We start from the raw sequence: 22,529 nt of genomic DNA, 5'->3' as shown, positions 1-22,529 counted from the left end.
TGTCAGTAATTGGGTTCTTTACCCTAAGGGAAATATGACATCGAAGCTGTGAATTACAGATTTATTAGTTACCCTATTAATCAATAAGAGTTTTAACCCCTAGGCTACTGTGGGCGCCTATAGGCACTCGACGCAGTTTCGCTGTCTGACACGGAAGGCGCCTATAGGCTAGGGCTGGGACTATTTGTCGAATTTTTCGGTATTCGAATACTTCAGTTGCTCAATTATTTGTCGAATATAATTCGAATATCTAAGTATTCGAATATAATTCGAATATCTAAGTATTCGAATACTATTCGAATATTCGAATATTTATATTACTGATGTATTCGAATACTATTCGAATATATATATTACTGATGTATTCGAATACTATTCGAATATTTATATTACTGATGTATTCGAATACTATTCGAATATTTATATTACTGATGTATTCGAATAGTATGGTGAGAATTATAAATCAAGAATTATAAGTCAAGAGGTTAATAGGGAACTCTAAACACATTCATTCCAAGTATTTTTTGCAAAAACCGTGATCAGGGGTCGTCCTTAAATTACGTAAGGCTTTTTTTGAGGGGGTCGCGAATTTCTTACGTTTTCTTACAGGGGGGAGAGTCAGGTAGAGTCTTACGTAATATTTTTTAATCTAATTTCAATAAATACAAATTCTATCATTAATGTTCCAGAAAAGTAGTTTTAGTTTAAATTTCCCGAAACCGAGTTAAATGAATTATATAAACCTTTAAAAGAATTTGAATAACTGAAAAAATTAAAGGTGGAAAATATCACGTAAGAAGGGGGTTGCAACATCAAATCTTACAAATTCTTATACAGGGGGAGGGAGGGGATAAGAAATAGCTAAAATTACCCTTACGTAATTTAAGGACGGCCCCTCAGGACTAAATTACGAAATAGGCAATATAGGCAACTGCGTGCTTTTAAAATGGAGAGAAAAAAAAATGGATATTAAATATTGAAAAAAGTGGATATAAGATATTCCTTTGTTTGCTTATTTAAATTTAAGAAATATACTTATATCGGGAACCTGTAGGTATAGTCCAAAGTACATGTTTGCAAGCTACAATCCGCCCGTAAATGTAATGTAAATTAACATTTAGATATCAATGGATAATTAGATTGAACAAAATACAATGAAATTACTATATACGATGAAGACTTAAATTTCTTCACAGACTATCACACTCACTCATTCAGATCCCTTAAGTACTTTTATTCTTTGCATCGAAATTGGGGAAAATGAACATTTCAATACAGACATTGAAGGTGGCACAGAGAACAGCACAAACGCAATGGAGCAGCTTTCATAATTAATCATTCATTTGCACTCGTGTGAACGAACCGGTGAGCGATTGCGTAACCTTTGCGTTAAAACGAATCTTATTTAAATTAGAGGTAACGCTGTTAGATATATTCGTCAAAGTAATAATAAGGACGACGTCTTCCAAGGGAAGATTTCCAAACTCGAAAATTCAAAAAATTCTGCAACTTTGTGAATATGCAGGGCATTTCCTCCTGACAGCAACGCAATTTTATATTGCTGTCCAAAATCACTCAAAGGAGGTGAAATTAACCCCTGAAAACTCGGGTATTTCCCGATTTTGTTATAACTCGCGAACAGTAAGAGAAAAAAAAGTGTCAAGACAAAAGTTACTTCTTTTAATTAAATCTATCATTTGGTAAAAAAAAATTATTTTCAGGGGTCAATTACACCCCCTTGGAGTGAATTGCGGCAGCAAAAGAAACTGCGTTGTAATCAGAAGGAAATTCCCTAAATATTCACAAAGTTTCAGAATTTTTGGAATTTCCGGGCTCGGGATGTTCCCTCGTTAGTCATCGAAGCTGATTTTCAAAAGCTAGAAAAAGAGATTAACTGTCGCAAACTAGTCTCCCAACATTCGCGAGTTGACGCTAAAAAACATACTAACCAGATGAAGAGACCTAATGGCCATTCACTAGATTTCTACGCGACATTGAACCGTGAGGGTCGTCGACTCGACGAGCATTTGTGTTCTAGAGGCCAATATAGCATATAATAAACCATGCGCATCTGTAGGGCACTGCTCAAGCTGTACGAAGCCTCTCGTCCCGTGAAAGGCATCGCTCAAGTGCAAAGGGTTAAGCGTCAGTTCGTTTCCCCATGCATATACAGGAACCTCGCGTGTCTTCAGCTGCGAGAAATCAGTCAATGTCAATAGCCATCTGGCGACAAGTGCAGTAAACCATGCTGTATGTATCGCTGGGCAGCTATTGACATTAGCGGATCCCTCAATTGTAAACAGACGCGCGGTTGGAGTCTCTCTAACCCTACCACGAAACCTCACCGACGCGTCCAAGTACATAAATGTTTCCAAAAATTCTTTACAGTAATCGTCTCCCCCCAATACAGCGCGCTTATGGTTGTCACGGGTCGCGCCATTTCTCGGAGGCGACAGACCAAGGAGGATAGGGAAAAAAATATCGATCTCGGAAGCGAGGGGACGATGGCGCCTAACGCTGCTACCGGTGCGTCGCGGCGCGCGCGACGAAATAATCGGCGAGCGAAGGCGCCCATCGTAAAGCCGCGTATTCACCTGCGCATTCGCCCCGAATGTGCATTCGGCGCGCACCGATTTTTTGCTCGTTCGGAGCTCAGCGCGCGTTCGGCGCGCATTCGGCGCGCGTTCGGGGTTGAGTGAAATTTGCGGCGTCCATTTCATGGTATTGTTCGGACCCGAATGCGCGCTTTGATGGACCGCCAACAAGCGGATCGGCCCGAATGCGCGCCGCGCCCCGAACACGCGCCGAACACCGGACGAGCAAAAAATCGGTGCGCGCCGAATGCACATTCGGGGCGAATGCACAGGTGAATACGCGGCTTAACGCTACGGGGCTGTCAAGCTTGCTGATCAATACAAGCAAGGCGACGTGCAAGGCCGCCCGCGTGGATTCAACTCGCGGGGATCCCCTACATTCCCTCGTTTCATCCTTTCCCGTCCACGCGCCGCTATTCCTATTCCTTTTCTCCGACGGCGTGCGCGCGTGCGTATCGTTTCTCGCGGCTACTCTCTTCCTCGCTTCCTATATTCATACGTGTCCTCTCCAACCGCCGTCCCACATTTTCTCCTCGTTTAACCAATTCCCTTCGTGCGTGCCTCGCCGGATTGTAGGAAATTTCATGCGCCAATTTCTCTCCCCCGTCGGGTACCGCGTTTAAACTATCCCCCCTCCCCCCTCGACGCTTTCACGCTTCTAAAAAAAGCGCAGGCGGAAAAAGTGGAGGATCGAGCTGCGCATCGGAAATATCGATCCAGTGTTAAACGGAAGGGTGCAACACACTGAATGGTGACGTCGACCGAGGGAGAAGAGAAACTGCGCGATTTAATTATTTTATCGCGGCGGCGGCGGCGGCGCGCGACTCGCCGCGCGTAGACCGTGCCCGCCAGCTGTAAGTTCCCATTTCTGTTACTGCCCTCCTTACACGATCGTCGTTAAAGCAGCACGAGCGTTACGTTCGCGTGCGTACCGAAGCGGAATCCTCTTGCGTACGCGCCGCTCGAAAGTGGATGTAGTACGCTGCCGCGGCGAGTCTCTCTTTTGTACGCGAAACACCGCGCGCTCCCTGCGAATCCTTCGAAGTTCCCTCGGTGACTTCACCGTTCCTGCAGTGGACTGATGCAACGCCGGTGAAGTTCTAATTGGCTTCGGAACGTTAAGGTGGAGCGCCACTGTGGCGGCCGGAAAAGTAAGTAATTTTTATGATTTTTTTTCAGGAATAATATACAATTTTCATAGGAAAATTTTATTACCTACCTTTAGTACGCTGTCTTAAGAGACTATACAAAAATAAATAAATAGGAAAACACCCATGAATTTTAATGTATTAATTAATCTTCTAGACCCCTCCACGCGAGCTGGTCGAAGGTGTAACTATGGAACAGCAGGTCCGAAATCTAATTTAATTTTTTTTTTTATAAACTATATGAGTGTAGTTTACGCTGTACGTACCGATTTCTTAAACAAATTATTTCTGTAAAAATGGTGCGCTTTACAAGGAATGTTTCAAAAATCCTCGAATAAGATGGACAGTTTTTCGAGCGTATTTCAAAACATTTGTTTTCAATCAAAGAATCCGTACGTACAACGGAAACTACACTCATATAGTTTATAACAAAAAAATGAAATTTGATTTCGGACCTGCTGTTCCATAGTTACACCTTCGACCAGCTCGCGTGGTGGTGGTCTAGAAGATTAATTAATATATTAAAACTTATGGATGTTTTTCTATTTATTTTTTTTCTATAGTCTCTTAAGACAGCGTACTAAAGGTAGGTAATATAATATTTCTATGAAAACTGTAAATTATGCCTGAAAAAAAAATCTTAAAAATGGCTTACTGTTTCGGCGGTCACAGTGGTGCTCCCCCTTAAGTCGATAGTATTCTTTCAAAGGATATTGACTATTCGAATATTAATCTTGAAAAGGAAGTCGCCATTCACAGCCTCGATTCAATCTCAATTGGTAGAATTGTTTGACTAACGGAAATATATCAGATCGAGTTCTGCTTTCAGACACGTCTAAACCTAGCCAATAATTTCGCAAACAATACTCGTCGGATCGACTACAACCTGTATACAAATGGAAATTAGCGATTTCGGAAACCTGTTAACCCAATTTTGTACGAGTTTAGCGAAGTAACGAGGCAATTTCGTTACATAATTGTCGGACAAGTTAAAGGTGAGGATAATCGACGAGGGCAACGTTTGTCTAGCGCGAAGAAAATCCCACGGTCCATTGCTGACAAGTAAACATTCAGTTATAGGGAATAGAGCCTCCCGATTTGGAATGTATATTTTTAAAGTACTCGTAGTAGCTAAGAAATCCTGAAAATTATATATGCAACGCAACTATTTTACTCGTGTTATCAATAAAACCTGAATTCTGTATGTATTTTGTGCAGCTGAATCCGAATATGGCGTTATTGTTTGTGTAAATAATTTCTAAGGTAGTTCTCTTAACCCTTCGTTGACACGCCACTTTTTTCGATCAACTTTGACATACCTGGGTGGCTCACACCCGGAATAATTTTTCAACGACTGCCATTTTTATCTGAAGGATCCAATCGTCGTGAAAAAAATCATGGGTCAATTTTAAGGTCTGTAGAATGTATTCCAATAGTTTTTTGATTGAAATTTCATCACAGTTTTTGTAAAAAAAATCTAGATTACCATGTGTCTAGAAAACACGAAGAAAATCTTCAAAAAATCGTAATTTTTACAAATTCCAATATTAGAAGCTAAAAATCTACAGAGTTATTGTTCAGATATAATATTTTCAGAGAAAAAATAGTTTGTAAGTCGGCTTTGGAAAAAAGGTATTTATTTTAGATATAGAAGGTGCAGAGTGTCAAAATCAGCTTATGGGTGGCACACACCCAGAGTGTCAACGAAGGGTTAATAAAAATTTCGCTTTTTTGGAGATAACTAAAAAAGGAAAGAAACCAGATTCTTAGATTTTCAAATATTTAATTTTATTATTTACTTTTAAGCACTGCAACAAATTAGAGTATATTATATTGAAATATATCAATTAACTGAAATTAAATTATTAAAATTTGACCATCCCCACTTTAGGGAATCAATTAAATTAGTGAAAATCCAAGAACCCGCTTGCCCTCCAGAAACCAGACTCTTAGATTTTCAAATTTGTAATTTTATCGTATACTTTTAAGCATTGCAAGAAACCAGATAGGAGGATAGCTCTACTCCCTGTGAGTGAATGTTTACTTGTGAGGGTTAACGACCGTCCCGATAGAGGAGACACTTTCGGATATATGGAATTGGCTTAAAAGAGAGAAAGAAAGTGGCCAAAAGCGAGGCGTCACGAGGGAAACGCTACATATTCTGGTTACATTGGTTTCTTCTGGCGATTCCTTGGGCGAGATACGCGAGGCACGCGGAGGCTTCTTCGCCGACCAAGTCACTCGGCTAGATTACGTTGAAACTGGTGCTTCGCTCCGTGGAGAGAAACAGGAGAGGGCCGAAGGGGGCTTGACCAGCCTAGGTGAAAGCCTTGCACCGCGAGGACGTGACGTGACGCGTTAAAACTACAACAGAGTTTACACACCGTTCTCGCTCGCTCGATTTTAGCTGGCCACTTTTGCTTCGCGCTGACCTCGGTACGCTGGTTCATGAAAGCCTACAGAATCTTCGTGCTCGGATCAGACTCGCGGGGGGATCCTCATCGAAACGTCTTCGAGATCTAATAGCAATGATCACGACGCAACTTTTCGATGCCCCAATGCTTTTGGGGAAATTTGAATGTTCGCGAATTAAGGGATTATTCTGGTAATCACGCTGGAGAATTCGGCAACATTCAGGTTCTTTTTCTCAGTGAATAAAATGACTAACAATGTCAAACCTTTTTTTCATTTATTAAGCTACTTGTAATGTATACGGAACCATTTTTTAAATACACTTTTAATTGCGTTTTTTTTTCAATGTTATCTGGAGTTCAAAATCGCGCCTTTTAAAAGACGGCGGGAGTGATTTCAGCTCAGAGACTCATTTGAAACAAAAAAACAAAGCTGATTCTTAATCATTATGAGTATCGCTATCGCAGGTGCCAGAATTAGCCACGTAAGGCAAAATTTAACAAAATTGGGCGCATTCAAACTTCAAGTAAGAATTAAATATTTCGAAACTTGAAGTTTGAACGCGCGCAATTTTGTCTAATTTTGACTTACGTGGCTAATTCTGGCACCTGCGATAGCGGTACTCGTAATGATTAAGAATCAGCTTGGTTTTTTTGTTTCAGACGAGTCTGTGAGCTTAAATCACTCCCGCCAGGGAGGTATTTCTTTTCAAAGGCGCGATTTTGAACTCCAGATAACTTTGAAAAAACACAATTAAAAGTGTATTTAAAAAATTGTTCCGTAGACATTACAAGTAGCTTAATAAATGAAAAAAAAGTTTGACATTGTTATTCATTGTATTCACTGAGAGATAAAATTCTGCAGTGTGATTACCTCTTATGACCTTCCGGTCTATAGCCCAAAAAAATAGGTGATCTTTAAGAATTAATTAAAGGAAAACTACTAAATATAATTTAGTGAGACTTTTCGCATTGTATTAAGGATGTCTTAGATTATAGAAATATATTTTTTGTTTTATAATTAAGCATTGCAGACGGCACTGGGGAGTCGTTAAAGTCAAGGCGTCAAAAAATTGATCCAAATCGGTGGGACCTGTATCTCCAAAAGTTATTAGCCGATTCGACTGAAACGTTTCTAATTTTGAGGAATATACTTCTGGCTAGAAGGGAAACCAGAAAGAATTACAAAAATGACATTTTTTAAAAAAATAACAACACTTGAAGTTTGAAATCACTTTTTCTTATAGTTTTCATCCTTTCAACGCCTTTGCAAATTATAAATGTTCAATTTTTTGTATTTTCTTCTGGTATCCCCCCTAGCCAGAAGTATATTCTTCAAAATAAAAAAAGTTTCAGTCGAATCGGATAATAACTTTTGGAAATACAGGTCCCACCGTTTCGAGAACACTGTTTCGAGAAAAACGCGTTTAAAGTTTTACGTGAGTGCTAAGTGGGCGGATGTTACGCATGCATTTGCCGCAACTCAAATGCCTATTACTCCAGGAATTTTACGAATTTAAAAAATCCTTTTAAACGCGTATTCCTATAAGGTTGAACATTGGAAAAATGAAATAATAAAAAAAATCGACTTTTAGACCGGAAGGTCCCCTTAAGTGAAACCAATGAACCCGCGTTCTGTTTTAAGTGATGAATATTTTTAAATAATTCTTGCCTATCGGTAGGTTTGTTTGTTTGCGTGATTACAGGTCGAGACTTGCTCGAGGAGGTAAGTCATTTGGCAAATATCGAATCCAGCCGCTGCTTTTCCCACAGAATCGCGCTGTAGAGCTTTCTTCTGTTTGCGCATGCGCACTTGGAGACCTCGTTACTGCTCGGTGCAAGTATATTTCAGCGAAACCTGCATTAGCGAAGCTAGTATTAGCAAATCGTCTGTGCTACCAATGAAAAATGGGAGAAAACTCTGGCACGACTGCCTCACGTGTGAGAGAATTAATTTATAGTCAAAGCAGCCAGTCCAGAAACCAAATATATCGGTCTGGACGTTTTGGGAAATGAATATCCTGATGTTCCTAATTTATGGAAAATATATGGGAGCCTTGATGCGAGCGATGCAGCATTGCGCAAAGAAACGGTCACAGATTTCAATTAAAAATATTAAAAGCCCATCCATCATGTTTCTCGAGATCACACCACTCTGTTCTTAAGAGATCTGGCTGCACTTGAACCGTGGCTTCTTTTTTCTGCTGGATAAACATCGTGGTTTTAACAGGGTGGGAGAAATTTGTTTTATAATATCCAAAAAGAATTGACTTGCTTTTATCACCGCTGCGCCACAGTTTGTCAGGAAAATAACCGTACGGAATACCGTGCGAATTCTAGAAGGCTACCTGACTGCGTGCATTTCAGTCATTCCGACGTCAACGAAGAAGGAAGTTCCCGCTCCCCTTAATATTGCATTAGCACAGTTTCTTCTTACAATCTCGCAATCAGTGATTCTTCCAAGTATTGCGCACACCTCGCCTTCGCGCTGCAATTAAATTTTGACTGCAATAAAAATGGCAGCGATTTATAATCTGCAATTATTAAACAGCAAACACATCTGGGGACCTCGTCGAACGTGCATGTTTATAAAAAAAAAAATCTATGGCTTCGCCTGTGCACGTAATCGCTAATTTCCAAATCGATAAACGGAACGCATCCCTGAGTGCGTTTGTAATGAGAACCACTGCCCCCAGCGAGCATTGCTCCTACCTGACCGTAGCAGCTCGAATTTTCCCGTGAATACAAAACGACTACGGGAGCTCTACACAAAAAAATGAATCGATTGTTCAGCTCTTTTTTTTTTCAATGAAAAAATTACCTATATACACCCACTATGCGAGGTTTTTTTTTTAACAGTGTTCAATGTATTCCCCAGGATTTTAATAATCACGTTACCGCGGCACTAATAAAGCAATTTGAAAGTGCATAATTTAATTTCAATGGCAACGTTTCCCTTTCCACGCGGAATATCGCCTGGCAGATTCTGCTGTCCGTGCTGCTATATATAAGTTGGAAGCTATGCCCATATGTAGGAGCATTGCATCTATTTAAACAGCGGGAAATCGGTTGCTATCAATAGCCATCTAGCGGTAAACACGGTAAATTCTACCGTGCTTTTTTTCGAAGGTCCAGCGTCTAAAATATCCTTAGAAGAGCACCGAACAGCTAGACAGTAAACATCACCGCGATTACGGTACTGCGCGCATCAATGTTGCACCGGTAGAAATACGAACGGCTGGAAATCGGATTACACCGGGTGGACGATGTAGGATTACTTCGAGATTGTTTCCTGGATCGAAATCACGCGGGACCGGCAGAAGGGGATGACAGCAGGGTACTGTCGCGGGGGATAGCTGCTGTAGAAACCAAAATGGAAGCGTAGTTTTTCTTGTAACCGCCGTTAGAACTGATGACAACGAATCACTGAACTTCCACGAAATTTATGACCCCCCACCCCGACGATATTTGACATGAACGTATAAAAGTGATTAAACGAACAGTGGATCGCAACGCGTGCCGACTGGAACTTTTCTCGGGCGACGATTGGATTGCGCAAGAATACAAAAAGAGGCACGGCGGCCGTGTGCCGGAAAGGAGCATCGGGGAGCGCATTCCGTGACGAATGTTTTGATCGACTGTTCCGTGGGAATGCGGCGCGACTCTAACAGAAAAATGTGTCCGTCTCGCCGTTATACCCGTGGCAAGCGTGCGTCGTATGCACACTGCACGATCGAGAAAGAGACAGTCCAGTGGCCTTGCGTACAGGCTGCTTCCAAAATAGGTGGCCAAACTCTGCGGGCGCATTCCATCCCCTCCCCCCCCCCCCGCCGCCGCCGCCACCTCCTCGAGAGGCGGAGTAGATCACTCGGAGGCCACTCCAAATTTTTACCATACCGTTACTGTCATCTCAGCACGGGCATAATTGTCCTGCATTACCGACAGGACGCGCTAGGCTACGCGCACACGGTATGTAATTCACGCGAGAACACTTGTACATAAATCGTGAAAGTCGCAAGAATAATATTACAACCGAAGCGGAGCTGGCGATAGAACGTGCGAAGGAGAGAGAATATCCCGATTAGCGTCCGTAAAAGGTTAAATGCACCGAGGCTGAATCGTGCGTGAGCTACATTTGCAAATGACTTCCGATCGTGCACGAACTTGTCAGGCTTGACAATCTGACAGGAGACCGTTTTCGAGCATATCTCCGCGGATATACTGTTATTCCCAATGAAGCAGCGCGCCCCCCCGATGTCCGAGCCACCTCTGGATTTTCGAAGCATTCCGTATACAGGCAGGGGCAGGAGGAGGACGGGGGAGGGGGAGGGAGAGTTCGTCTATATACACATCGATATAGGTTCGTCGGGTCCGACGAGAAACAGTCCCTAGACGAGGACTTTCGAACGGAGCGAGCACAATGTCTGACACAGTTTCCTGGCTGCGTTGAAAGGCGAAAGGAATGTTACGAGAGACGATCTCGTTATCTGGCCGCGAGAGGAGACGCGAGCGTCACGTTTTAAAACAGCTACCACCACTAGCACTGATTCTATCGAACGATATTCCACTGGGATCGATGGATAGATGCAGCAAGCCCACCGGTTCTCAACCCTGCAGCGAACTCCTTAATTTTCTCTCTCAGCATCGGAGAACTCAGGGCCGACAACGTGAATCAAGCATGACATTGGATCGCATAACAAACTTCAAATTCCACTGACGCGCGTACACACACACACACACACAGTCGGTTGCGCGCGCGCGCGCTCGCTCGCTACCGACCGCTTATGTATATATATATATACACATATATACGTGTATATAATGTAAACGCATATGTGCTGCACGTATGTATATGTTTACGCATGCATGTACGCGCCGTATGTATGTACACATAACGTGTATATACACGCGTGAGTGTATATACGGCGAGGCAGGAGGTTTAGGGGAGGGGAGAGGAGTGCCGCGATACACAACACCGACGTCGACACGAACGATCGAGTACTGCCCACGGGAATTCTCCGATATATAGGTTAACCCGGGCGACTTGCGCCCGCGACGTTAACGCGGTACCGTTAAGCAGACGTCGGGGCAACTGGTAACCGTCGCGCGAGCCGCCAGGCTCGCTCGTCCCAAGCTCCAGACACAACGGGGAAGAATATGCCCACGGTACCCGAAGACTCTATCGAGCATAGTGGGCTCACTGATCACTCACCAGTGCGAAGAAATTCGTGTGGCAGTCCTCCAGGCTAGCGCCGTTCGTTTGATGCGACGGATGCGTCATGGCTTCTCCATCGTACGCCGTACACTCATTAGCAACACTTTTTCGCGGCGGCGCGCCTCTCTCGGCCCCGAAAAATCACACGGCGAGGCCGCTATTATTCGAGAACATTTAGGAGGGTTTTCACTTCTCAATGGCGACCGTAAAATGGCGGACGATGGGAAACAACAAGCGCAGCCGCCCGAGGCGACCCCTACCGCTCACTCGCGCAGTCCGCTTCGACGACGAGGAAGAAGATGGCGGCGCTCATCAGGCATGGTTTACTCGCGATTCCTTTGAAAAGTACATCCGCTATTCTCGCCGTAAACACGGTCAGTGTCGACACTTCACGTGCACTTTTCAATCACCATCACCGTCGCGCCGCACTCCCCAATGGGAGCGAGCGTGCTCGATTCGTATGCACCGTGCACTAACGAGATCACCGTCATTTTACAGGCAAGCCTGCGTTACGATATAACACGGTCCAAGAGCAAGAAGACCGCGAAAAAGCCGTGCCGCCGATTCGAGGATGACAACAAGTCCCTTGCCACCAAAGGGTAAGCGATTCACTTAGCTCGCGCCCGAGTTCCAGCGAAATATTCGCGTTACGTCGCGCCGCTGGCTAACAGGCAGAGGACACACTGTGGCCATATTGCCGTTTGCCACCTCTCTTTCACGCGCCAGCCAATCAACCGCCGCGTTTGACAGCTTCTCAGGGCAGGCCCCGGCTCTCCCGGTGCCCCGGCCCTTGCGTTCTTGTGCAACTCGCTCCTCGGGAATTGCATGTGACCACGGATGGGATCGAGAATGTCGCAACGCGCTATCGAATCCCTCATAGGATGCGATCGAATTATTTACTAACGCTTGGAAAAATGCTAGCATCACTTTAACAAATGGGACTGAAAATTAAGCAGAAATTCTCCAAGCATTTTTTCCATAGTACACTTACGGATATTAATGTTACTTCAACGAGAAATCAAACTTTAAGGAAACGGTGCTTTCGTGTCGAAATAGTGCTAAGTAATGAGGCGTACAAAATTTACACACTGCATATGTATAACGCGTAAAAATATCGTTTTATACTCTCAGGCCTGACATGCACCCGCTCTGTTTCGATGTCAACTTCCGTGCAACTGTATTAAACGTGGCAGGAATTTTTTTTTTTTCAAATGCCACCCAATTCGAATGTTATGATACTCAGAAAGCGAATTCACTTAGAATCAGGAATATCTGTAAGCGGAATTTGATTCCACCTTTGCGTCTGTTATAACGGCCGGCCATACCCTTTTGTACCGCTACACGAGACTTTCCGTTGACTATTAGAATTCTCGTCTGCTACGTAACTTTGAAATTTTTTGTCTTCTCAAAGAGCAAAATTCAACGAATCTACTGCTACAAAGGAAATTTCGTCTACAAATTTCTCACAGGCTCTACCTAGCAGAAATTTTTTTTTTTTCGGAATATACAAAAACTAAATTTTTCTCCTCGTGCTTTTCACAAATGTAACGAACTTTACAGATATGTATATTAATCTGAATACAACGGTAAAGTAAATTGCATTTACGATTAAACGTAAAACGTGAGAGATAATTTAATCTCGATACATTGTCGTTGCCCGGTTGTGCCAGTTTTCATTGAGAACACCTGTTTGGAAGACCAAGTTTCTACGTCCTTGTAATTAACATTGACAAACTAGCGCCATTCTCTCGTTGCATAGATCAAGATTTAAGCACGAAAGAATCGAAACTGCACTCCAGTTTTCCTCAGCAAGCGTCTCTCTTCGGGCTGCGTTTCAACGCTCGCCAAATACTAGACATGCCCGAAATTTGTGTGCATAAATCTCGTTAACTCTTTAGAGCATGGGACCAGGCTTGGCAAGTTCCTAGATTCGACCGGATGCCCGTAGTAATCTGAATTTCGAACGGAATTTCGAGTAGAATGCCAGACAGAGGGTAGCCACCGGGCTTTTCTGTTCTCGGATTCGTTCCTGGCCAATATTGGCCATAACTGTATCCTGCGAAAGCACAACTGGGGGCACCACTGTACGGTCGTCGGACATCGATCTTGTCCCTCCCCCTCCTCCTTCCACGAAGGGAAGCCTCCCTTGCCGCGCTTCGTCCGTTAACTGGAGTCTTTTACACCGTACGAAAAGTTTCACGCGAATCGTGCCGAGATAATCTGGAGGAGGCGATATTGATTTGCGAAGCGCGAAATCAATGGCTATCGGCGAATATAGTCTTTCGAGAAGTCGTACCACAATGGGTGCATATGTGGCCGATGTCTTTCAGGAAGAGGGGACCAAGCTGTTGGATGTATGCCTTGCATGCCTCTTACTGTCAGATGATACAGTCTGCTTTAAACAACACAATGGGAAATGTTTGAATGCGAGGAACCTTTAAATTTAGAACTCCTTGGTAAGGAAGGTTCGAGCTTATACGAATCGTTTTGTTGATGTACTGCTTTGTCGAACCACACGGTTGACGCGTGGTTCGCGATCGATCCGTGGTCCGTGGACAATGAATTATGTTGACAGGAGCAATAAGTGCAATGCATTTCGAAAGGCTGCGTCGCCAATGCGTAATTCCAGTGTAACATGTCAACGGAAAGTACGCACGGAGTGTGAAAATACGTTGGGTTTAACAACATTTCCTTACATTCTTAAAGAGATCGCGGGTTTGTACTACATACATATTCACGGTTTGAGTAACCGTCGAACGCGCGACATTTGTCCTTAAGGCGCGTTTCCACGACGTTTATTCCCTCCGTTCATTCAAAGCGAAAGAACCTGACGAATTTTGTCGCAAGTATTTTATCCGAATAGTGCGACTTATTTGCAGCGAATATTTTCAAAAATTTATTATCCACAGTAAAAAAAGAAGTAAACTTTCACAGCTGATCGGTGACATTATTGAAAATTAATCTAGGGAACTAATATCTAAGAAACGTTCGCTAGTGATTATTTTAAAAATCGTTTAAAACTACTTCTAAGGAGAAATTATGATCGACTCTGTCGTAAATGTTTTTTGACGTACTACTCTCGTCAAGAATTTTTTATTTTACGAAATGTTATGTTTCTTCGGTTTAACTGCTTCGTCGTTGTATTTGCAATCGGCTTCCCAACGCAAAATCAAGATAATAGGCGTTTACGAAACAGGAAAGCTAGGTACCCCAAGCGCAAAATCGATATTTCCAACATTCTGTACAGTTCTGTTAAAACGGAAGCAGAGTTTCAGGGATGATAAATATAGTCATTTACTTCGATGAATTAAATATACTTCACATCATTTAATGTCAACAAAACGTTGCATTTCATTTTTTTTTCTCGATTACAACGTTATTTTTATTTTCATTTTTATTTGGAAATGCGACATGAAACGAAGACGGTTGTGTTTGCTACGAAGATAATCTGGGAACATTCGTTTTTTCTCTTCAAGATTTACTAAGGCTACGGTTGCGCCGTTTTCTTAGTAAGCCTGTAACAATTTTATTTCGGCTGTTCCAGATTCCTAAGATACCGACAGGCGTACAATCCGCCTGAAGATGTGTCTAGCCGAATAAACAAGATTTGCGAGGATCAAGCGATTTCGACAAGCAACGACACGAAACTCGAGGATCCACTGCAGCGGTTCAATCTCTTTTTTGCATGCGAGCGACAACTTCAACATACTGTCCCCAATTCAGTACTGTGTAGCATAGAAACGATCGGTAAGGCCTGCAAAAAATCCGGGCAGTGTGTTGATAATTACACTCGAATCTTGTTTTATACAAAGTTCTCGAGATCTGTACGACTCGCGAAATACTGTCGCCGATAATGCTACTGGTAAACGATGCATGGTTGTTTGATCACATTTAATCAGAGCTCCTGGTAATTCGGGCTTATTTCGATTGGCTCTTTTGAATTCGCACAGTTCGATTGTGCTTACGCACGCGTACACGCCTTGGAATTTGTCTACTGAAAGATTTAACCCTCCTCAGACGGCACAAATTTACAACGCTAACAAACAGCAGAGGCACAATTGCACCCTCGCATATTTTATACGAATATTCTCCCTGTCGGTATAATTTGTACGATAATTTGATAACATTTAGACTCAATGAAAATCAATAAAAAAAATTCCCAAATTTTCTTTTATAATTTAAAATATCCATTTTTATACTTTTCTTTATAATAAAATAACATTCTCATTAAAAAAAAAATCGCATTCGTTTTTCCTTGTATTATCTTCATAAAAAATATATAGGGGCGCCATTGTGCCTATGCCGCTGTTATGGATGCAACCCTCGACTCGACACCCCCTATCTCGGAAGGGGGTGGAGATATTTTTCTGAAATTTGGTCTATATAATCTAGACCAAAAATTTAGAGATGTCACGAAACTTCAGCCCTCCCCGGCTTCACGAAAAAATGTTATCGCAATTTAAAAACGCAAAAGTTACAATTGTGCCTATGCCGTCTGACGGGGGTTAATAATACTTTGTGCATCATCACGTAAGGTTTAGCGAAATAGTGTTTCTAGTCAGGCCCTTCCCAGAGATTGTTTCGGCCGGGAAGGTGTTACCCAGCTTGCGCTGCGCTTTGAACCAGATACTAATGAAATTTTAAATTTCTGTATTTCCTGTTAGACCTTCGTGTGAGTACTACCCAATGGATGGGCGTGGTTTCCGAGATGAAAATGAATACAAATACATCATTCGGACTGTTTTTAATTATACGCAATTCAAGTCACTCCTGCATGGACCAATTGCATGCCACTTATTATTAAAAATAGTACGAGTGAGATCGAGCTTTGACATATTTTCATCATGAAAATCTCATCGATCTATTTGTGATGTTCTCATGCAGACCTTATAACAAATATAGGGGTTGTCCTTAAATAACGTAAAGCTTTTTTTTTGGGGGGGGGGAGGATCGCGAATTTCGTACGTTTTCTTACAACGGGGGAGGGAAGTCAGGTAGCGTCTTACGTAATATTTTACAACCTAATTTTCAATAAATACAAATTCAATCATCAATGTTCCAGAAAAGTAGTTTTAGTTTAAATTTCCCGAAACCGAGTTAAATGAATTTTAAATGAACTTTTAACAGAATTTTAATAATTGAAAAAATTAAATGTAAAAAATACTACGTAAGGAGGGAGTTGCAATATCAAATCTTACGAATTCTTAAACTGGGCGAAGGGAGGGGGTAAGAAATCGCTAAAGTTACCCTTACGTAATTTAAGGAATGGCCCCGTACAGGCAGAAAGTTTCATTATTAGATGATTCGTCGTAGGCTCGATTGCTGGTAGTACAAAGCGATTTCCGAGTGCGTGGTTTTCAAAGTAAATTATTAGGTGGACTCTCAGAAAATATCTCCAGTCCTCTCCAGAAGACATTGACGCGAAAACACGTCGACGCCACTTTAGGTGTTATCCTTTTCCTTGTACCTTTCAGGCGACTTAAAAGAATTCTATCAGACGCCAGTAAACGAAAAAACTCCATTGGAAAGTATGCGCGGCACGGAGCTGCCGAAGAACTTGCACATTAATTACGACTATGTTCGGTTCCATCCTGGTAAGTTGCTTTCACAAATGCTGTGCATTTTCGCTTCACCATTGAGCGGGGTACAATTAACTAATTCGACGCGATAAGTATTTATCAGTGGTATCATTTCAGACACGGACACAATGTTCGGTGGTAAGACAGCATTCCCAAAGAGCTCCACTCTGGTGACCGGTTTGAAATATAAGAAGAAATATCCAGGACATCAACAAGAAGATCCTTACTTGGAGGAGTTGCTGAAGATTTAAACCTTGCACAAAATAAATAGATTTATCAACGTTGATTATATCGTATGTAAGATGAATAAATGTATTTGTATCTAACCAGTTCATTGCGTTATTATATTCCGACTATGCTCCTCCATCGTTGCAGGCGCTGATTAACAGTACGTTATCGTGCTAATCGCGTTGGTTCTCCTTCCTTTAATTGTTCTTCATATTGTTACGGCCGGACGATTTGGCAGTGGCGCGATAGCTTCCATCAATTGACCCATCAGCGCGCGTAGCAACGCTCCAAGACGACCCGCGACTGCTTTATTTACCCTGATGACGATTCGCGACTGCACAGTGGTAATATAGCTTTAGACAAGGCAATGCAGGGAATTGCCAGCGCCACAGGCCTTATGGAGGCATGCATTCAACCCATTCGTCGTCCTAAACCGAAGGTACGTTTTAAAAAATAATTCAATCACAAATTAAAGGAATCGAACCAGTGGATTCCAGCGAAGAAACATCACTCTTTCGAATTCATTTAATCGACGGGGTAAAATTCATTCCTAAGGAACCGTTTAAGCCCGGCAGTTAAGAAATATAAGTGTCTCATCTGTTACAGCGTGTGGAGCTTTCAGGATCTGCTAAACCAGCCCCATTTATCCTGCGACCCTTTTCTGGCCTGTTCAATCCTTATCCTTATGGCTGCTCTGTACTGTGCAATCATCCGGCTGATTGCGAGGCGAAAGAGGTTCTGCGTCGAGCCAAAGATTCATGGGTATTTATCGTATTGCGCTTCTAAGCTTGTATAATATTGTAGCAATACCATCGTATTTCATCAGAGTGAAATGCAACGGCAGAGAAGCCGTTGAATTTGTGTCCACATTCAACGACATGCTGCGTTTTCTGTTCCTCAGGCAACTGAGGGGAAAGCCCTGTTGTTGCCAGAAGAAATGGATATGATAAGGGCGAATCTGGTGGCTGGGGCAAGTGTAGTCGACGTGGGTGGAAATGTCGGTGCCACGGAGGAAGTGAACGCCGACGCGACCACCGTTCCTGAGGAATTGTTCAGAAAGTACACCGATACCGATTCCAGACCTTTGACTCCCGCACCCACCCTTGCCAGCGGCCCTGCTTTAACCAGCAGACCCACCCAGGATGAATATCCTGTAACCTGCAACCCTCGAGAACGGACTACTTTGGTCTTGGATCTCAGAGCAAACTCGAAGAAGCAGATGGTGTTTATTAAAGATTAAATTAGATACAATATTCGACCGTGACTCGTGTCGGTTGTGGTAACCGGCCAGAATTACTGCTTTAGGAAAATGAAACTTTCACTTGGCACGCTCTGACTTTAGAACCACCGCCGACGCCTCGCAAGCCTGGGATTTTTCTGGCGAAATCGGCTCCTCGTCATCAGCCGCGTTCTCCAAAGTCAGCGAGAGATGTGCCAGCTTCGGTTCCGAGTGCTGGCGCAGATGAACTGGTATCTTCTGATTATCGAATCCGTATAAAGTTCATGCAAGAGCCTTTACATAACTGCTTCAAGTTAGAATTTAACAAATTCACAGGGATCTGAAAAGAATACAATAAGTGTAACATATTAGCATGGTACACCACGTGTCATTTAATTATAAAATCTTCGGATTTTCCAAGAGCTCTAGCAAGGACGCGGAGGGATGCGAAACAGAAAGAGCAAGCAAAGAACCTGTCATCATTCGCAGGAGAGGGAAACGATTGCGTAAAGGCAAGTGCAGGAGGGGTTCAGCTTATGGACACCAAGCAGAAGTTCGTGATCTATTAGAACCGACTGAAACTCAAATATCACATATAGGAGATGGCTCGAGGAGGACTTCGTTAGTAAATCTTATTTCATTCATATGTGACTATGAATGCAAGATTATATCACATCCCTTCCTTTTCCTTTCGCTAGGATTCGCACATGCAATGGCGACACAGAAAACCCATCGTCTCCAAAGAAAGTTTCTGCACAAGCTAATGTAACCCCTGCTATGCTCACTAGTTTCATTCAGCCGGATATCTTGAAACATTTATGCAGGGAGTTGGATCGAGACAAGGTGGAGGCAGAGTTTTCGATCAGGGTGAGACTGCAGGCTTCGCGCATAATTGTAGCAGGGGGTCTCGCGAAATAAACCTTCGGAACCACTGAACCCACTTTCACATGTAATATTAAATGACTTCCTTTTATGTGTCACCAGAGGAGAATCGCATTCGAGGAGGCTTTTCGGGTGAAAGGTGAGAGTTACTCGCGTTCGAGAGGAACCTACGCATCCTCGAACGTTACAGAGGCGGATACACCAAGAGTATTCTCCCGCCAAATGGCTCGCTTCCAGATTCTCGACAGTGAAAGTCTACGCGGTGTGTACAACGCCTATCAAATGCCCTGGGATTTGGCTAACACAGACAAATATTCCTTCCAGGGTTAACGGTGCTGGAGTACCTCAGTAGACACGTTTCTGTTTCCTCGGGAAGAAAACTAGTCTTTGGTAGGGTATTCAACAAATTCCAAGAAGAGACGCTGCGAAGCACCAGATGCATTTCGCCTAACAACATTCAGGAAGCTCTCCAGGAAATAATCGGTAAGCCGATGACCGAGGAGCAAGCAGGGTATCTGAAATTTGTGGTCGGCGAGATCAAGGACCCACTGAATTTCCGGAGCTGGTGTTGTTTGTGCGCCGCAGTAGAACGATTACTGTGCCCTCTTCCCCCGAAGGAAGTCGATCCTGCCTCGTGGTTGGAAAGAGTGGACTTTGAGCCCTTGGAACGAAGACTCAAGTCTGTCGATGTGGTTCCCACGCTAGCTCTGTTCCTAAGGGAAATCCGTGAAAAGTAAAGCATTCGAATGAAAGTCGGAACCAAGCTGCCTACAGCTACTAAGGGGTCGTCCTTAAATTACGTAAGGCTTCTTTGGGGGAGAGGGGATTCCAAATTTCTTACGTTTCTTATGTTAATATTTTTTAACACAATTTTCAATGAATACAAATTCTATCATTAATGTTCCAGAAGGGTAGTTTTAGTTTAAATTTCCCGAAACCGAGTCGAATGAATTATATAAACCTTTAAAAGAATTTTAATAACTGAAAAGATTAAATGCAAAATATATTACGCAAGGAAGGGGTTGCAATATCAAATCTTACGAATTCTTATACTGGGCGAGAGAGGGGGTAAGAAATCGCCAGAATTACCCTTGCGTGATTTAAGGACGGCCCCTAACATTCTTCAGGTTGCACAAGATACGTTATTTTCATAAATCCACATAAAAGACTGAAATAAATGTTTTCTGTTGAAGAGACTAAAAAAATTCTCAAGTTCTTCTCGCTTTCAATGGCTGGTATATTAGTTGAAAGCCTGGCAACAGGTTTGAAGAAATCTGAAGTGTTTCGAGGTTTATTTGTAAGTACGCCTACTCTCGGCTGGAAAACATATGGAGATCACATATTAGGCTACGAAAAGTTTTCTTGCAGTAGTTCGAACGATAGTGAATAGTGTTTTAAGATCAAGCAGGTCCATCGTCTGTTTACTTACATTCTTATTCTGGAACGGGGACCGAATAAAATGAAGAAGCTTATACAAGATCTGCGTTCGTCGCACAATTTTATTGCCGGAACGAATTCGCCTGTAACCCAGTCGAGCATACATAGTTATTACACAACGATCCTCGGTAGCTGCCGACAATGTATAAACTGTTTCGAGGTCTCCTTTCTCTCCCTCCCCCCCCCCCTCTCTCTCTCTCTCTCTCTTTCTCGCCTCCTTCAACACAATAAATAAACGAATTTGCGCGCGTATCACCGTTACGTAATGACAATATAAAATCGTCCTGCATTAGTAAATAAATTAAGTAAACGAGCGATATAGGACTGGTGTAGAAGTATAATCGGGACCAGGGCATATCTCGTACTGACGTAACAATAATACACTACCAGTTGTATTCACGTGTCCTCAGCGGTATCCTATACGTGTACTATTACCCGGCCGAAAGAAGATCCCCAAGAGGCGGGCTCGGGCGATACAGTCCGTCGCTATGACGATTGGTCGAATCACCTGTTTGGGTACACTTTTAAAGACGCGGCACACGTATTTTGGTTATTGGCTGAAGTAGGCACGTACATTGTCGCACCGCGCGACGAAGAGAGCGAACAAAACCCATCGAGATCGAGTGGAATAGAGCGATCTGACCGACGAGCGCCAAAGCAATAGCGTAGGGATCTCAGACGGTTAACCATTAATATATAATAAAATAAAAATTTCCTTATTTTTCAAACAATCTGTGCGAGATTGCGTTTGGGCTTATTTTAATCAGAAAAATCTAACCAAACCAGTGATAATACTTTCCTGAATATATTGTGAAAAATATGGAAATTTTTATGTTATTATATATTAATGGTTAACTATCTGAGATGCCTACGCTATTGCTTTGGCGCTCGTCGGTCAGATCGCTCTCTTCGTCGCGCGGTGAGACAATGTATGTGCCTACTGCAGCCAATAACCAAAATACGTGTGCCGCGTCTTTAAAAGTGTGCCCAAATAGGTGATTCGACCAATCGTCATAGCGACGGACTGTATCGCCCGAGCCCGCCTCTTGGGGATCTTCTTTCGGCCGGGTAAGTACCTGTGGCATGTGGGTGCGTGTGTGTATATGTGTGTGGATTTCGCGTTGGTGAGAGTGTGTGTATCGATGGGCATTGATCAGTTGCTAGTTCCTACGTCACATTGCACATATAGCTAACGTATAAATATAACGACGTGACGGTTCGTACGACACTACTTCCTAGAGTCTCTATACAACAGCGCGACGCTAGCTGCCGTTCAAAGAGTGCTTCCTTTGGAGCTGTTCCGAGACTTAGATACTTCCGGCTGCAGGAGATCTCGCCCCTCCGTTCGCCGTACACGCTGGTAATTCTCTCGTGGTCTCTTTGCGTTGATTTCTCAGTATAAAAAAAGTTGCTGCTGCTGCTGCTGCTGGGGGATAGTGGGACTGGAGTATGACGACGGTGTGCAGGCGTTAGCAATGGGCTAGTTACCGTTCGTGGAACGTTGCATCGCCGGGATTGCCGCGTCTCGTTCCGTCCCGTAAATCTTGCCTGCCTTCCTCGCCATGTTACCTAACATCTCCATCGAACACTTGTGCGCGGATCTCAGCGACAACGCCCACTCCTTCAGGCTGATCTCGTCCTGGAAGAACAATTAAACACGCCTGTTGGCACCGCCGTACGTGGGGGACCGTCGCAGCTGCTGCATCCGTGGCTGCGCGACGCTTGATTGCAGCTCTTTAGTCGCTTTAGTTTGCAAGTAGGGTGGCGATATTCATCAGTGGCCTGCTATTACGGTCTTGATTGTGCATGAATTAGG

The 22,529-nt window shown here is 43.2% G+C and overlaps 4 protein-coding genes across 8 annotated transcripts in view; 2 read left to right on the top strand and 2 right to left on the bottom strand.

The window, feature by feature from the left end:
• The window catches only part of Skd (mediator complex subunit skuld), a 33,805-nt gene extending 22,303 nt beyond the window's left edge, over positions 1-11,502 (bottom strand). For all 3 annotated transcript variants that reach the window (XM_076811915.1, XM_076811930.1, XM_076811922.1), the window contains exon 1: positions 11,366-11,502. In XM_076811915.1, the coding sequence (XP_076668030.1) occupies positions 11,366-11,434 (69 nt within the window). In that variant the 5' untranslated portion in view covers positions 11,435-11,502. The remainder of the gene's footprint in view (positions 1-11,365) is intronic.
• A 110-nt stretch (positions 11,503-11,612) lies between these two features.
• Positions 11,613-17,277, top strand: Mrpl50 (mitochondrial ribosomal protein L50). Its single transcript, XM_076812168.1, has 5 exons — positions 11,613-11,742; positions 11,867-11,967; positions 14,913-15,115; positions 16,843-16,962; positions 17,065-17,277. Exons 1-5 carry the CDS (start codon positions 11,668-11,670, stop codon positions 17,196-17,198), a joined length of 633 nt encoding a protein of 210 aa, XP_076668283.1. The 5' UTR covers positions 11,613-11,667; the 3' UTR covers positions 17,199-17,277.
• Positions 17,278-17,415: 138 nt separating this feature from the next.
• LOC143368881 (uncharacterized) lies at positions 17,416-20,315 on the top strand. Of its 2 annotated transcripts, XM_076812091.1 has the most exons (8): positions 17,416-17,614; positions 17,782-17,937; positions 18,077-18,397; positions 18,481-18,645; positions 18,816-19,015; positions 19,093-19,261; positions 19,379-19,538; positions 19,601-20,315. In XM_076812091.1, exons 1-8 carry the CDS (start codon positions 17,543-17,545, stop codon positions 20,011-20,013), a joined length of 1,656 nt encoding a protein of 551 aa, XP_076668206.1. In that variant the 5' UTR covers positions 17,416-17,542; the 3' UTR covers positions 20,014-20,315. The 2 variants fall into 2 exon arrangements, with proteins under 2 accessions (XP_076668206.1, XP_076668213.1); XM_076812098.1 differs by having other exon boundaries at positions 17,434-17,614; positions 17,798-18,397; positions 19,601-20,312.
• Positions 20,316-20,745: 430 nt separating this feature from the next.
• Positions 20,746-22,529, bottom strand: part of Gprk1 (G protein-coupled receptor kinase 1) — a 39,165-nt gene continuing 37,381 nt past the window's right edge. For both annotated transcript variants that reach the window (XM_076812072.1, XM_076812081.1), the window contains one exon: positions 20,746-22,352. In XM_076812072.1, the coding sequence (XP_076668187.1) occupies positions 22,194-22,352 (159 nt within the window). In that variant the 3' untranslated portion in view covers positions 20,746-22,193. The remainder of the gene's footprint in view (positions 22,353-22,529) is intronic.

Source organism: Andrena cerasifolii, chromosome 1 (genome assembly GCF_050908995.1).
Source record: "Andrena cerasifolii isolate SP2316 chromosome 1, iyAndCera1_principal, whole genome shotgun sequence".
Taxonomy (NCBI): Eukaryota; Metazoa; Arthropoda; class Insecta; order Hymenoptera; family Andrenidae; genus Andrena; species Andrena cerasifolii.
This window is presented reverse-complemented; position numbering and strand designations above follow the sequence as displayed.

Coding starts and splice junctions, on each gene's coding strand:
- LOC143368881 (XM_076812091.1), top strand. CDS start 17,543: ATGCAGGGAATTGCCAGCGCCACAGGCCTTATGGAGGCATGCATTCAA. Junction 17,938..18,076: donor GTCGAGCCAAAGATTCATGG/GTATTTATCGTA, acceptor TCTGTTCCTCAG/GCAACTGAGGGGAAAGCCCT. Junction 18,646..18,815: donor GTGCTGGCGCAGATGAACTG/GTATCTTCTGAT, acceptor GGATTTTCCAAG/AGCTCTAGCAAGGACGCGGA.
- Mrpl50 (XM_076812168.1), top strand. CDS start 11,668: ATGGCGGCGCTCATCAGGCATGGTTTACTCGCGATTCCTTTGAAAAGT. Junction 11,743..11,866: donor CTATTCTCGCCGTAAACACG/GTCAGTGTCGAC, acceptor GTCATTTTACAG/GCAAGCCTGCGTTACGATAT. Junction 11,968..14,912: donor AAGTCCCTTGCCACCAAAGG/GTAAGCGATTCA, acceptor CGGCTGTTCCAG/ATTCCTAAGATACCGACAGG.